Here is a 16,745-nt window from a genome sequence, read left to right on the forward strand (position 1 = left end):
AAACAGTGTTACAGCTGGTTTCTAGTCTAGATGGTTTTTTATTGGCTAAAAATAACTTATTCCCAAATTTCTATGAAAGGAACCGGAGCATTTTATCCAGAGAAAGTTTGTGGAAATTTATGGGAGTTAATTGCATGTTTTATCATCTGGCTTAGAAAAATGAGAACTTTGTGAAAAGTACCTCACAAATTTAAAACAAGAAAAACGATTTGCCAATGGAGTAAGAAAAAAAGTATAATCCGTACAAATGATGTTTAGAGATTTCAAGACAAAAAACGAAGCCATTTTAGTAGTGTGTGCAGTGACATTGTTACCTGAAAATGTCCCTCCATTTCTCCCTAAACAGACTGAGCACCAAATCATTTTTAGGCTTGACTTTGGAGCCCCATGCAGTAACACTGTTTGTTGGTTTGGACAGTCTTGTTCATATCTGGACCTTTAAAAACATTTCAAAAGTTCAACATTTTCTGAGGGGAAACGATTGTTAACAAAATTGTGCAACAGAAGATAGAAATCTTCAATGGAAGGTGTGTGTTATTGCAAGACCCTGATGATCCACTGATAAATGATGCAGCTTTATGTGGTGGTTGATTATGACATCAAGACATTGTAAACATTTCTCAGTTTTCCATATAAATATCCCTTGAACCTGCAGACACAGACCGATTCCAGCAAACTCTCAGGTAGTGTCACCAAACGAATGCTTCAAATGCACATTTTTGCTGAATTTATGATGGTATAACATATTTAGACTCATATTTAATTATGTGTGTTGTCTAATAATTCTACTTTTAATATAATTCTGTTTTTCAGTTGTGAAGTAGTCCTGGTTTGGGGTTTCATCATTATACTCAATGGCAGTCTGGATTGTCTACCTGTCTCTCTGCCTTCTCTTTTCGATGAGTGGTGCAGGTAAAAGCAATATAACAATAATAGGCTTTAAGGTATTACTTTATTTTTGTTTGAATCATTAATTACCTTGTAATAATATTAATATTTATAATAAGAAAATAATTTATTATATATTTTAAAACTATTAAAAGGCAAAACAATGAAAGCCTGTTTTAAACCGTATGTTTAATATCCTTATTATTATTATTTTGGAAACACTACAATAAGGTTGTATTAGTTAACATTGTTTAATGCCTTAGTTAACATTAGTTAATGCCTTAGTTAGCATTAGTTAATGCCTTAGTTAACATTAATTAATGCATTAGTTAACATTAGTTAACATTATTTAATGCCTTAGTTAACATTAGTTAATGCATTAGTTAACATTAGTTAATGCATTAGTTAACATTAGTTAATGCATTAGTTAACATTAGTTAATGCCTTAGTTAACATTAGTTAATGCCTTAGTTAACATTAGTTAATGCATTAGTTAACATTAATTAATGCATTAGTTAACATTAGTTAATGCCTTAGTTAACATTAGTTAATGCATTAGTTAACATTAGTTAATGCATTAGTTAACATTAGTTAATGCCTTAGTTAACATTAGTTAATGCCTTAGTTAACATTAGTTAACATTAGTTAATGCCTTAGTTAACATTAGTTAATGCAAAAATTAGTTAACATTAGTTAATGCCTTAGTTAACATTAGTTAATGCCTTAGTTAACATTAGTTAATGCATTAGTTAACATTAGTTAATGCCTTAGTTAAAATTCGTTAATGCCTTAGTTAACATTAGTTAATGCATTAGTTAACATTAGTTAATGCCTTAGTTAACATTATTTAATGCATTAGTTAACATGAACTAACAATGATCAACACTTATTTTCAGCATTTATTAATCTTGTCTTATGTAATAGATATTTCGTTTATATGAACTAACAAGGAACAGCACCTCTTTACAATGTTTATTAATGTTAATTTTTACAAAAGCCTATAATAATATATAGTGTATTCAGTACTACTAACACATTTCTTACTAACACATTTCTTATTCTTGAAAGGTGTCTAATATGATTCATTCTGGATGAGAAATGTTGGAGAGATATTGAAAGAATTGTCACATGTGTTCCTGTGTGATATATATATATATAATGGAGTTTTGTGAACATTATTGTAAAGTGAAAACCCTTTGATTATCATCAATTAATGCATTACTAATGTTTGTTGACTCTTAATTAATGATATATAATTATAATAAAGTATTTATTGTGCATATTTGTGAACCTTATTGTAAAGTGTAACATATTTCAGCATTACCTAATGTGTTACTAATGTTTGTAGGCTCTTTACTAAATGTATTTAATAATAAAAATGCATTAATTATAGGTATTAACTGACTTTATTGTAAAGTGAAAGTAATTCACACGTTACAAACATTTGCAGGACATAATAAATTACATAGCAGAAAAGATAACACATTAATCAAACTATTGATTCACTATTGAATCAACAATAAATATCACATACAACTCTGAGAACATTTTTCTGCACTGTGCGCATATTGGACATACACTCACCTAAAGGATTATTAGGAACACCATACTAATACTGTGTTTGACCCCCTTTCACCTTCAGAACTGCCTTAATTCTACGTGGCATTGATTCAACAAGGTGCTGAAAGCATTCTTTAGAAATGTTGGCCCATATTGATAGGATAGCATCTTGCAGTTGATGGAGATTTGTGGGATGCACATCCAGGGCACGAAGCTCCGTTCCACCACATCCCAAAGATGCTCTATTGGGTTGAGATCTGGTGACTGTGGGGGCCATTTTAGTACAGTGAACTCATTGTCATGTTCAAGAAACCAATTTGAAATGATTCGAGCTTTGTGACATGGTGCATTATCCTGCTGGAAGTAGCCATCAGAGGATGGGTACATGGTGGCCATAAAGGGATGGACATGGTCAGAAACAATGCTCAGGTAGGCGTGGCATTTAAGCGATGCCCAATTGGCACTAAGGGGCCTAAAGTGTGCCAAGAAAACATCCCCCACACCATTACACCACCACCACCAGCCTGCACAGTGGTAACAAGGCATGATGGATCCATGTTCTCATTCTGTTTACGCCAAATTCTGACTCTACCATCTGAATGTCTCAGCAGAAATCGAGACTCATCAGACCAGGCAACATTTTTCCAGTCTTCAACTGTCCAATTTTGGTGAGCTCTTGCAAATTGTAGCCTCTTTTTCCTATTTGTAGTGGAGATGAGTGGTACCTGGTGGGGTCTTCTGCTGTTGTAGCCCATCCGCCTCAAGGTTGTGCGTGTTGTGGCTTCACAAATGCTTTGCTGCATACCTCGGTTGTAGCAGTGGTTATTTCAGGCAAAGTTGCTCTTCTATCAGCTTGAATCAGTCGGCCCATTCTCCTCTGACCTCTAGCATCAACAAGGCATTTTAAGCCCACAGGACTGCCGCATACTGGATGTTTTTCCTTTTCACACCATTCTTTGTAAACCCTAGAAATGGTTGTGCGTGAAAATCCCAGTAACTGAGCAGATTGTGAAATACTCAGACCGGCCCGTCTGGCACCAACAACCATGCCACGCTCAAAATTGCTTAAATCACCTTTCTTTCCAATTCTGACATTCAGTTTGGAGTTCAGGAGATTGTCTTGACCAGGACCACACCCCTAAATGCATTGAAGCAACTGCCATGTGATTGGTTGATTAGATAATTGCATTAATGAGAAATTGAACAGGTGTTCCTAATAATCCTTTAGGTGAGTGTATATATATATATATATATATATATATATATATATATATATATATATATATGCCATATCATTATACAGTAAATATAACATAGTCTGTATTATTAACATTAAACAAGACACTTAAATACTGTAAAGGCGTGTTATTTTTAGTTAGTTGATGTTAATTAATGCATTGAATAATGTTAACTTAAACAACTTTTTAATGTTAAGAAATGTCTTATATGCATCAGAACAAAGATTAATAAATGCTGTAAATAAATGTTGTTCATAGTTAGTGCATTAACTGTTAACAAAAGCAACCTTACTGTTAAATGTTACCATTACTATTATTAGAATTATTATTATTATTATTAGTATTAGTAATACTAGTAGTAATAATGATTTATTCAGTGGCGGCTGCTGGTCTTTCAAAGAGGGGAAGCTCATTTTCGGCCTACATTATAAACTTATTTAAAAGTAAATTCTGCCCTATGAATGAACGAACGAACGAACGAACGAACGAACGAACGAACGAACGCTCTAAAACTAAATATATTAAACTTGGTAAAACTGAAACAAGGAATGTGGTGTATAATTGTGTGAAATGTATTATGCAAATTGACTAGCAATTTCGCCAAACAAATATAAAGAAATAGGTTGCAGCAGTTTGTCTTTTGACTACACTTGAGAAATCCGCGATGGGACTGAGCGCGAAATAGCTTCAGTGACTTCTTATAGTACAGATTCGCTGTCAATCAAAAGGAGATGCAGTCTTTCGACAGATCCTCCAATCATCACGCGGAAGCCCGGAGTCGGGCCAGCCCACTCCTCATTCACCCCCAGAGACGCTGAGCGTCCGTGGGCGGGACATAATCGCAGCATTTATCCAATGACCGTCTATTTTCGGAGCACTGAAAAAAACTGTTCAGAGCAGCCCCATTGAAGTCAATGGACGCTCGGCTTCAACAGGGAAATGCACTGACGCTACGGGAATGTATGAGAAGTAAATCGAGTCAGCCGACCTGCTATATGTAATGTAGCTGATTCTGAACGAACTCGTCTTCGAGATGAACGTGTTCTAACGCATTTTTAGTCAATAAATTGTTTACACAATAGTACATATTTGACCATTATTTTTTTGACATTATAGGGGAAGCTGAGCTTCCCTTGCAGTCTTAAAGAAATCCCAACTGGATTTATTTATTTTCTTATTTAAGAGGAAGTACAGCATCAGAGAGCAGCCAGAAACACATGCTGTAACAGTAAGACTTTGGTACTCTTAATATCTATTTATTTAATCCCACAATAGTTTATTTAACAATAATAAAAAATATCAACAAAATCTCTTAACAGATTGTCCACTTGGGTGGGATGAATATGGATGTAGATGCTTCAAGTTTTTCAACACAACAGTCACCTGGATTGATGCAGAGGTTTGACATATAACTTTTTTGTCATTCATGAATACTTTGAAAGCTTTTGTCATCTGTTGTAACATTCATTTTCTCTCCTCAGAAAACCTGTTTGTCTTATGGTTTAACCTGGTTAGGAGGCCATGATGCAGTTTCTGTATGTATTGTTTTATTCATGTTGCTTGTGCTATTGGGCAGTTTATAGAGATAAAAACACAGAAAAATAAAAGCTAAATTTCCACCCAAACTTCTCATTATTGATTTGTCTGGAGACATTTTACTTTTGCTTCTTTATTCTCAATAGTGACACTCATTATATTCCCATTAATGTACTGCAATACAATTATTATTTGTTTAATTTTATTTATAAATTAAAGTCTAAACTACCCAAATACAATTATGATGTATAAATACTTCACAATTTTTAACATTGCAGTAATAAGAATTGAGAGGAGAAAGACATAAATAATATAAAAGATTATGTAGGGCCCTATAATAATTTTATTATTTTCCAAATTCCATTTTTTTCTGATTCCATAATAGACAAATTAATCCAATTTTATTGTTAAAAGTGTGTCTGAACAAGTGAATTACTTTGAACTTGTGAGTTATGTGAGTGGTGGTGATGTAGTGGCTAAAGCACAGGGCTGTTAATCAGAAGGTCATTGGTTCGAACCCCATGGCCACCATCATTGTGTCCTTGAGCAAGGCACTTAACTCCAGGTTGCTCCGGGGGGATTGTCCCTGTAATAAGTGCACTGTAAGGTGCTTTGGATAAAACCATCTGCCAAATGTAAATGTAAACTTAAATTAAATGAAAATGCAACACAACATTGGAGTTTTGTCAAATGAAGTGCTGCACCACAGAGCATCACATATTGCTTAAATATATTATTCTGTTGATATTTATTATTATTATAATTATCATCATCATCATCATTACTATTATTACAGTGAATATTACATAAGCATACAGTAGTGAAATATTTCTGTTATTTTTCCATTTAAATCAACAGTTTTTATTTTGGTGTAAAACTGAGTGAACCTCAAACAGTTTCTGAGCGTCTTTGAAGGTAGCTTCTCATGATGAGTGGCAGACTGCACACATTCACTTTGTACCACACAGCACAAGCAGACCGTCATTTAAAGGAATAGTTTACCCAAAAATTCTCATCATTTACTCGCCCTCATGCCATCCCAGATGTGTATGACTTTCTTTCTTCTGCTGAACACAAATTAAGATTTTTTAAAGAATATTTCAGCTCTGTAGGTGTATTCAATGCAAGTGAATAGTGAACAGAACTTTGAAGCTCAAAAAAGCACATAAGGGCAGCATAATTTAAGTCCTTTTTTACTTTTAATTCTCCTGGAAGTGAAAGTGGAGATTAAAGTAAAAAAAATACTTAAATACTGATCTGTTTCTCAACCAAACCTATCATATCACTTCTGAAGACATCGATTAAGCATTGGGGCATTGAAGAAAGCAATGTGCTGAAACGTCTGCTCCCTTTGTTGTTATGACTCTTTAACTCACTTTGCAAATATTTTTAGGATGCAAATTTAATAAAGTTATATCTTTTTGCTCGACCCTTTTTAGTCTGTTTGTCAATCAGTTAGAAACTTTAGATTTTTGAAAACATGGATTAAATCCTGTTATTTTATGAATTACTTTTATGCTGCCTTTATGTGGTATTTGGCCTTCAAATTTCAGGTCACCCTTCAATTGTATTGAATGAACCAACAGATCTGAAATAGTTTTCTAAAAATCTTTGTGTTCTGCAGAAGGACGAAAGTAATACGCATCTGGGATGACATGAGGGTGAGCAAATGAAGAAATAATAAAACAATTTGGTGAAGTGTCCCTTTTAAGTTGAAGTATGTATTTTTCTGTGTTAAAACTTTGTTCTATCCAAGCTTAATATACAGAGACAACGGCAGGTAAGTCATTTATAGGTTAATTTTCATAAAAACTGTGGGCTCTAAGTAGTAAGTATTATGCACGTTGTGTCAAAAAATGATTGATGACGTCACCTTTGACCTTTGCTTCCGGTCCCGCCCCCTCCCCACCCAACCTCCGGCAGATGTTCATGATGTGATATGAAATGTTTGGTCAGCGGTTGTGTACAGGAAGTAGTATGAAGTGTCTGTTCTGATACCCCATCTGTGTATTTAAAAAGGGTTAGGTTTGTTCATTGCAACTATTCAGCAAGTATTTTGTGATTTCCACTTGTGCAAAGGCTGCTTCCAGCACTCCTAAAAAAACAATGTTAAATGATGTAAAAAGGCTTACTAAGATATATTGGGCTCCGAGGAGATGTCACGGTCCATGCATGACCAAGTCTCTCCATGAGCCGTTAGAAGATCTGAAATATGAATTTCATCTAAACAACGCACAGTTGTGTGTGTACGACTTTGACAGAACATCTCGTACTGTTAAGTTATTCAACAGGGGTGATGCAATGGATGAAGACCGTTGTTTGTATTTCACGGAAAAGGACTGGGATGTATTTTACAATCGTGTTTGGAGGGATCTGAATAATGGCGCATCTCCAGAATCATTTCCAAGAGACTGTGTTCAAATCAAATCAAATCAAATCAAATCACTTTATTGTCACACTACCATGTACACAAGTGCAACAGTAGGTGAAATTCTTGTGTGCAGTTCCGAGCAACATAGCAGTCATGACAGTGACGAGACATATACCAATTACAATAAACAACATACTTACACAAAACAATTTACATATCAAATGTACACATACTTACACAAAACAATTTACAAATCAGATGTACACATACTTACACAACACAATAATTATATACAATGCAGAATATAGAACAGAATATACAATACAATACAATAAGTGGGAGTATATGAAATATATGTGTATATATATATATATAGCAGTTGTATTGAGGAGAATATGTTGACAGTCCAGTGTGAGATTATAGATTAATAAAGTGCAGTGCTAATTATTGATCCTGATAGATCAAGAGTTCAACAGTCTGATTGCTTGGGGAAAAAGCTATCATGTAGTCGGCTGGTGCGGGTCCTGATGCTGCGATACCGCCTGCCTGATGGTAGCAGTGAGAACAGCCCATGACTTGGGTGACTGGAGTCTCTGATGATCCTCCGAGCTTTTTTCACACACCGCCTGGTGTATATGTCCTGGAGGGAGGGAAGCTCACCTCCGATGATGTTCCTGGCAGTTCGCACCACCCTTTGCAGGGCTTTGCAGTTGTACGCGGTGCTATTGCCGTACCAGGCGGTGATGCAGCCAGTCAGGATGCTCTCTACAGTGCTGGTGTAGAACCGTGTGAGGATGTGGTGGTTCATTCCAAACTTCCTCAGCCGTCTCAGGAAGAAGAGGCTGGTGAGCCTTCTTCACAACGGCCTCAGTGTGGACGGACCATGTGAGTTCCTCAGTAATGTGGACACCGAGGAACTTGAAGCTGCTGACTCTCTCCACGGTGCTCCATTGATGGTGATGGGGCTGTGTTCTCCGTCTTTCTTCCTGAAGTCCACAACAAGCTCCTTGGTTTTACTGACGTTGAGGGAGAGGTTGTGCTCCTGACACCAGCGTGTCAGAGTGTGCACCTCCTCTCTGTAGGCTCTTTCATCATTGTCAGTGATCAGACCTACCACCGTCGTATCGTCAGCAAACTTAATGATGGCATTGGAGCTATGTGTTGCCACACAGTCATGTGTGTACAGGGAATACAGGAGTGGGCTGAGAACACAGCCCTGCGAGCTCCAGTGTTGAGGGTCAGTGATGAGGAGGTGTTGCTGCCCATTCTAACCACCTGACGTCTGCCTGACAGGAAATCCAGGATCCAGCTGCACAGCGAGCTGTTTAAGCCCAGAGCCCGGAGTTTCTCATCAAGCTTGGAGGGCACTATGGTGTTGAATGCTGAGCTGTAGTCTACAAACAGCATTCTCACATATGTGTTCCTTTTTTCCAGGTGGGAGAGAGCAGTGTGTATTGTAGATGCAATGGCATCATCAGTGGAGCGGTTGTTGCGGTAGGCAAACTGCAATGGGTCCAAAGAGGGGGGCAGAACAGAGCAGGTAACCACACTATCAAGAGGGTGGCTGACCATGTCTACATACTTACCAGCGAGGACAAACAGGGTCTCAGTGACAGAGGGTGTCCTTTCCCAGAGACAGAGCACAATTAATGTTTCCAAATGAAGTTTTTGTTTCAGTGGAAAGATGTTCCTATACTGAATGATGTTTTTTCAAAGATAGACAAACTGTTTAAATGGTGTGATGCAAATGACCAATACAATGTAATTAAGGTCAGGCTGTTTGACCCCGAAAAAGCGTGGGAGAGTTTGTAGGAGTGACCGTGTAACACCGCCCACCTTCTACAGACCTTAAAGGTTGGTGGTGACTGACCGCATTTCAAACCAACATTCAAACCAACATGTCTCAAGACTTTACTACAGATCTTCCTGGGCCCGTCGCATCACCCAATGACACAGATACTTCAGCAAGAGATGACCCCGTTGTAGGGACTCCTGACATCGGCCATTGGCTTGACAAGTTTTGCATGGAGCTTGGCTACAGCAATCTAACGTTCATTTCATCCCACGGATCAGGATGCCCACTTCCGGATGCAGCGACTCTTAGGGGAGATGATGACACGGATGGCATTATTGGTGTGAAGGGGTTCAATTTCATAAAAGCAGTCATAGTGGTCATTCTGGATCATCTCCTCGATTTAAAGTTAAAAGAGTTGTGCTACGGTTGTGAAGTGGATCACCCCAGTCAGATCCAGCACACGTGCTTGTTTGATCCTGACAAGTATTTCTTTTACACTCATTTTGAAGAAATTTCCAGTAAACTGTTTAAACCTGTGTTAAACCAAGTTATCGGCCAGGCTTTAAAACCATTTGGGTTGACACCGCATCCTCAGAGAATCCATGGAGTTGTCGAAGGCGTGTTGTGTGAACTAAGAGAGGAGCCGAACATTCTACAGAGAGTGCGTGAAATCCGTGAGAAGCTGGTGAATGATAGCTGTGAGCAGGCTGTCTATGACGCTGTGGACGGTTGGAAAGGCTGTTCGGCTGGGTCCAAAGTTTGATGCTAACAATGGGTAACTGCTGCGGAGCTACTGGCCTGATTACATTTATTCTGAGACATCGACTTCAATGTGAAATAACCAATATGCTGTATAAGATCATTAATGATGAACGTTCTGGACAAAACAAGATTGTAAATGAACCCTATATTAACAAACGGCTGATTTGTCTAAAAAAAACACATGGACATAGTCAGAGGTCTATCAAACAATTCTACAGAGTCTATGCCTGATACAAGTCTATGCCTGCCAGAATGATTCTCCCTGTGTGTTGCTTAAAAACATTCTAAATTCATTGTTTGAATGCGATAATGTCTGTAAAATATCCGATATAATATGCTTATGTACATTTGTGACGGATACATGTGTGATGTTATTGTCAAGAAACGATCAGAGTGATAGTCATGTCTTTGAAAATGTTGATACTCTGGTTAATTACCTGATTGACAAAAATGCTGATACATGCGTTAATTTCCTACAATATCTAGACATTGGTTGATGTTGGTGTTTCTATTTTGACTATTTAAGCATGTATTGTATGATTACTCCTGATTTTAAAATAAAAGGATACTTTTATAGAATCACTGTTTCATTATTTATGTGGTGTCTGATCTGATAACAGGACCGAGCAATTGCATAAGGTGTACTACACACCATCAAACCCCGGCTCTTTAGGGGGTGTGAGTAGATTAAAACGTGGTGTATTAGAGGAAAGTGGTGATTTGCTAAGTGATAAAGAAGTTTCAAATGAACCTGGTAGATATGTCAATATATTCTACGGAAAATGACAATACAAAATTTCTGCGCACATTTACATTTATTTACATTTATTCATTTGGCAGACGCTTTTATCCAAAGCGACTTACAAAAGAGGAGGAACATCAGCGAATCATCTTAGGTATACAAAACAGATTTAAGTGCAACAAGAAATGTAAATAATTATTTTTTTTTTTTTAGTGACCGGTTAAGTGCTTTTGGAAAAGATGTGTTTTTAGCCGTTTTTTGAAGATAGAGAGTGAGTTAGCTTCTCGGATTGAGTTGGGAAGGTCATTCCACCACCGTGGTATGATGAAATTGAAAGTCCGGGAAAGTGTTTTGGTGCCTCTTTGTTTTGGTACGACAAGGCGACGTTCCTTAGCCGACCGCAGGCTTCTGGTGGGAACGTAGCTCTGCATAAATGTTTTTAGGTATGCTGGAGCAGACCCAGTGACTGTTTTATATGCCAGCATTAGGGCCTTGAATTTAATACGTGCATGAACCGGCAGCCAGTGGAGAGAGACAAAGAGTGGTGTAACATGTGCTCTCTTAGGTTCATTAAAGACCAGACGTGCTGCTGCATTCTGGATCATTTGGAGAGGTCTAATAGCACATGCAGGGAGGCCTGCAATGAGAGCGTTACAGTAGTCCAGTCTAGTTATGACAAGGGAACGAGCTGAACGAGCAGTTGTGTGGCATGTACAGAGAGGAAGGGTCTTATCTTCCTGATATTGTAGAGTGTAAATCTACAAGATCTTGCAGTTTTTGAAATGTGGTCTGTGAAATTTAGCTCATCATCAATGGTTACCCCTAGATTTCTGACCGTTTTGGAAGGCGAAACTGTAGTTGGACCCAGCTGCACGGTGATGTTGTGTTCAACAGCAGGGTTGGCTGGAAAGACAAGGAGTTCGGTCTTGGCAGGGTTGAGTTGAAGGTGGTGTTCCTTCATCCAGGCTGAGATGTCTGCCAGACAGGCAGCAATTCGAGCGGTCACTGTGGTGTCGTTGGGCTGGAAAGACAAGTAGAGTTGCGTGTCATCAGCGTAGCAGTGGTAAGAGAAACCATGTGACTGGATGATGGGTCCCAGTGATGTTGTGTATATGGAGAAGAGAAGTGGCCCAAGCACTGATCCCTGAGGTACCCCAGTAAGTAATGTTGTAGTTTTTCATGCCAATTTTGTGAAAAATCACTCAGCATCTTTGGGGTTTTGATTTCAGAAGAATAGACTTTATTATCACACAATAAAGCCAAGTTGCCTACGGTGAAACCACAGTACCAACAACAACTGAAGCATCTCTGGTTTGGTTTTACTTAAATACATCTCCTCAAACAAGGTGGGGCTTACATGTATTATCCATCATGCTCTTCATTGACTCTGGTCTTGACCATATTAAGAAGTAACAGAATGTCCTTTGGAAGAGATCAATTCTCCCCTAAGTAATGCTATTTATGTTTCTGCACACAAAGTCAAATAGTCAAACCTATGTGAGCACATATTCATCACGTCACAGGCCTTTACACACAGTAAACTGCATGTTTGCTCCTCAGACATAACTGTGGTATAAATCAACAAGTTTTCATTACTCTGATAACTTGATAAAAATATACTACATATTCCCTCCTCTGTGACTTTCTATAGTCACAAATTAACATATTTAAGCATGTACGTGCTCCTGGTTTGGTCTTGTTTTTGGTTGTCACAGTTATGTAGATTGCATTAAACAAAATATTCATCCTAATTTTAAGAGTTCTTGCTTGTAGTGTAGATGTCTTCAACCCAGATGCTTTGTGCATCGTAGAGGATCACCCTTTGGGGAGAGGTTAACCAGCACTTACACCCAGGGCGTGGTTCTTCATATCTTCTTATATATTCATTGAAGGAATCAATTTCCTCCCAATTTGGTCTTTCTGTCCATTCAGGGTAGTTGCCATTGCATTGGGCCATTCACATCAATCAAAGTCATCTGCTTTACTGTTGCTTGAATCCAAAATTATTTTACCAATGGATCACACAACAGAATCTTATTCCTTCCACAATGTTATTATCCAGATATTATATTAATTTTAGTTAATTGTGCACCCCATTTCTTTTGGCAATCAGGTCATGTTAATTTTTAGTCACCACCATATATTCTTTTCCATTCTTCATTATTATTCAAATGTACATGAGTTCAATAACAGCATAAACAAAAATAATTTTCCAATGTAATTCTTCATCATGCAAACAGTCCCAGGTTTGCTTAATACTTTAATAATTTAGGCACTTCTTTGTATGCAACGGTTCTCAAAGCTTTACCTCCAAAATCAATCTATAATTGGTCTTCTACACAGGGTGTGATCCCCTGATAACACAGTGATAGAATGCCTGTTATTCATTGCTGTGATAAAATATTTTAATAAAGCGGTTATTAAGACACAGTCAGGTTGAGTGGAACTCACAACTTCTGGCAGGTTTCTTCTAGACCTCCCTTTTGATGCTTCTTTCCTAAAAGCATCCATCCACTTCCTTAAACCCAGTTCACCCTTCTTGGGCATGTTTCCAGGGCGGTGGCGCCTGTCTTAGGCAGCTCTCATTTTGCAATTGGAGAGTCTTTACCCGTCATTGGGTCGTCACCTCTTGCCACTGGAGAATTTTACCCATCATTGGGTCATCATCTCTTGTCTCTGGTCTCGGTACCGCTCAGTCTTATTATCCAATCTTTAATAATCTGGTATCTGTAAACAGACATTTTCCCTTGCTTCAGGGAGCATCACCTGAGAACCATCACAGCCAATGGAGCCATCTACAACTGCTCAAACATTGAGACAGTCCAAAACATGGTTAAATTCACAAAGCATTATTCACAGTTCAACAATCTATTGAAATTGTCCAAATGAAAAGTAAAATGCAACAATTGAACTCATTTACAGTTCACTAATTTCCATTCAAGTTGTTATATTTTCTCATTTAGCAAAGGTCATAAAAGACTTTGTCTCTTGGTGAAGACTAACCATCAGAACAAATCAAAATACAGGATCGCCTCTGTCAAGCTTCTAAGACGCTTAATTTAAATCATCACTTAATTTAATAATTTCTAGGTAGTTTTAGAACCTACATTTATTCTTCCAGATGTACATTCAACCAAATCTCTTATCTTTAGTATGAGCACTTCATTCAAATTGCCCTCTGAAAATAACAAATCTTTAATCATGATGAGGAAAGCTGTTTGAACCTTTCCTTCATATTACTGTATCTAACATTATTGTCAAATCACATCATTTTCCATATAAAAGAAAATAAAATCAAAAGAAAATAAAACAATTTAGTGATATGGTTTTAGCCCACTTAAAAACTTAAACTGAGAGCGAGAGGGAAAGAATTTTGAGGGAGAGATTGCACTCCTTCACACTGTTGTTACAGTTATTCCCTTTTTTTTCTTAGAAAATCACAATAACACATTTATGTAATTCTACAACAGTGAGAATAGTGATAAATGTAATTTAATAAAATGATATAATCAAATATATTTTATTATATTATCTGCTTTCAACCTTTGCCATTGTAAACCATCTTCAAGAAAACTTCTAGAATTTCTACTTCTCTTATCCCTTCCCTCCTCACGCAATAAAATTAATGCGCATTTGTATTCAGACCATTGAGAAATTTAAGTTTTCATTTTAAAACTCTCTTATGATTACTTTCTCCCTTTTCTTACTCTTTCTCAGGAGAAGGAACTTTCATTATGTCAAATAAACCAACATAAATCACCTTTTTAAATTAACAGAAAATAAATTGAAGATTTTAAACAAAATAAAATAGTAAAGTGGCACAATGGAAGTTCAGACATATATCTTGTGTTTTGCAATAATTGATCAGTGAAATACATTATGTCCTTTGAATTTCTTACAAGTCTCATTTTTATATCCTAATGTTATCATCCTTTAATAATATGATTTTTCAGTTATTATCGTCTTATACTTATCAGCATTTCATGATCAATTATTCAGTTAAATAGCAGAGACAGATGTCACTGTGCATAAACTGTATACCTCTAAAATTGTATTTTCATGGATTTAACTCAAAATAAAAATAGCTTACTAGAAATAGACACTTAATTAACACCTTGTAGTACTGATTAATCTTTTTCTTTAAAGTGAGGGTAGTCTTTGGAAAATTTAGGGAGTAAACAATCCAATATGTTACTCTTACTTTGCCAACAAATTAGCAATTAGATGCTGGATTTAAATTTAGACCCTCAGAACAATTTAGACATGGATATTGCACCCATGGATGGCATTTGGAGAATCAAACATCCAATTAGTCATATATGACTGAAATCAACTTATCAAGAGAAATTTGAATCCACAATTGAAATGTCAATTCAGTAATGATTACCAGCATTCATGATAGTAGGAGGGCCAATCATATAACAGCCCACATACTGTATTTCTCAGTCTTTTTCTTTTCTCCGGACTGTCTCCTGTAACATAAGCTTCTTCAATAAATCATCTGGCTCAGCAATCTGCAATGATAGAGACTGGTTCCAGAATGAGTTATTGAAATGACTTACACAATGCTGACAACAGAGAGAGTAAAACATAGTTAGCATCAATTTCACACAGAATAGACACATGAACATCAAATTATTCATGATATTCAATTTAATCTTAATGTTTTTCTATGAGTTTCACCCAGTACCAATTTCCAGTTTTTCCTTAGCATTATCAATATTTTTTCAATCAAATACACCACATATTGGGACTTATTTCAATTTTATCTAGCATGACTGGTCATAGAACAAACCCAAGAAAAACTTCTGAGTAAATTTGAAATGTAGAGAACATGCAATGATTTAAATCATTCTTAAATTTATTTTCTTTAATTCTAGTCTCAGTGACAACTTTCAGTGTACCCATGATCAACCAATGCCTACACTGTATATATAAAACAAGAAATAAAAGAAAAATGTCTAATCTTAAAAGAATCTGCTATCTCTTTTTTCTAAATTCGGGGCCCCCTGTGTTTGACTAGAGACATTATGAGAGACACCAGGGTCTTAACCCTCTCTGTTCACCTTACGATCAGGATGTCTCACTCAAATCTCTCCAGTCAGACTTTCCTAGCAAAAATAATAAACACTATCTGTCTTATTTTTGTTGGTTGATCAAGTTTACACCAATAAAGTTGCACAAACATATACATTGTTCTCCAGACATATTTAAACACATCAAAAATAAAACATATAATCCTGGGTTTAAATGTATATATAAAGACATTATAGTTTAATTTAATATTGTTAAAAATGTTATTCTTTCATATTGGACTAGACAGAACATAAAACAGACACATGAATGTGAAATTTTCACATTTAAGATTTACTTTTCATATTCCAGTTTCACAATCCTTCTTTTTAATTTCCCTTTCCCATTTTCTGTGGCTTTGATAACTACTGGTCTTATTACAAGAAAGACTATCCACATTCTATCTAAAGTATTTGGAGCTGACCTTTGGGAGCTGACCTTTGGGGTCACATAGGGAGGTATTTTTAAAAAGGGTCCTGTCATTTTACCCTCCTCTGCATGCCTCAGCTTTTCTGGCCTGCCTCATATTTCTCAGTGAATTTTAAACTTTCTGGATATATCTCTTACTACTTTATATTTTTCCTGTTTTTAGTTTTTACTCTTATCTTTTTATTTATTTTTTTACATTTTAATCTAAATGTCTTTCTAAATCATTTTCCTTATCTTCTTCTAATATATGAATTATTATACTCCATACATGAATACATTTCCTATATGTTTGTCAATTTACTTTTTAGGATCAGTTTTCATCTAGATTTTAGTTTTTATTTCTCCACTTGT

General features: G+C 36.4%; 1 protein-coding gene across 1 annotated transcript in view; it reads left to right on the plus strand.

The window, feature by feature from the left end:
* The first annotated feature begins 806 nt into the window (after positions 1-806).
* LOC127645094 (ladderlectin-like) overlaps positions 807-16,745 on the plus strand; it is a 118,590-nt gene continuing 102,651 nt past the window's right edge. The window contains exon 1 of the mRNA XM_052128620.1: positions 807-912. Coding sequence (XP_051984580.1) covers positions 855-912 — 58 coding nt within the window. The 5' untranslated portion in view covers positions 807-854. The remainder of the gene's footprint in view (positions 913-16,745) is intronic.

Source organism: Xyrauchen texanus, chromosome 6, assembly GCF_025860055.1.
Source record: "Xyrauchen texanus isolate HMW12.3.18 chromosome 6, RBS_HiC_50CHRs, whole genome shotgun sequence".
Lineage (NCBI taxonomy): Eukaryota > Metazoa > Chordata > Actinopteri > Cypriniformes > Catostomidae > Xyrauchen > Xyrauchen texanus.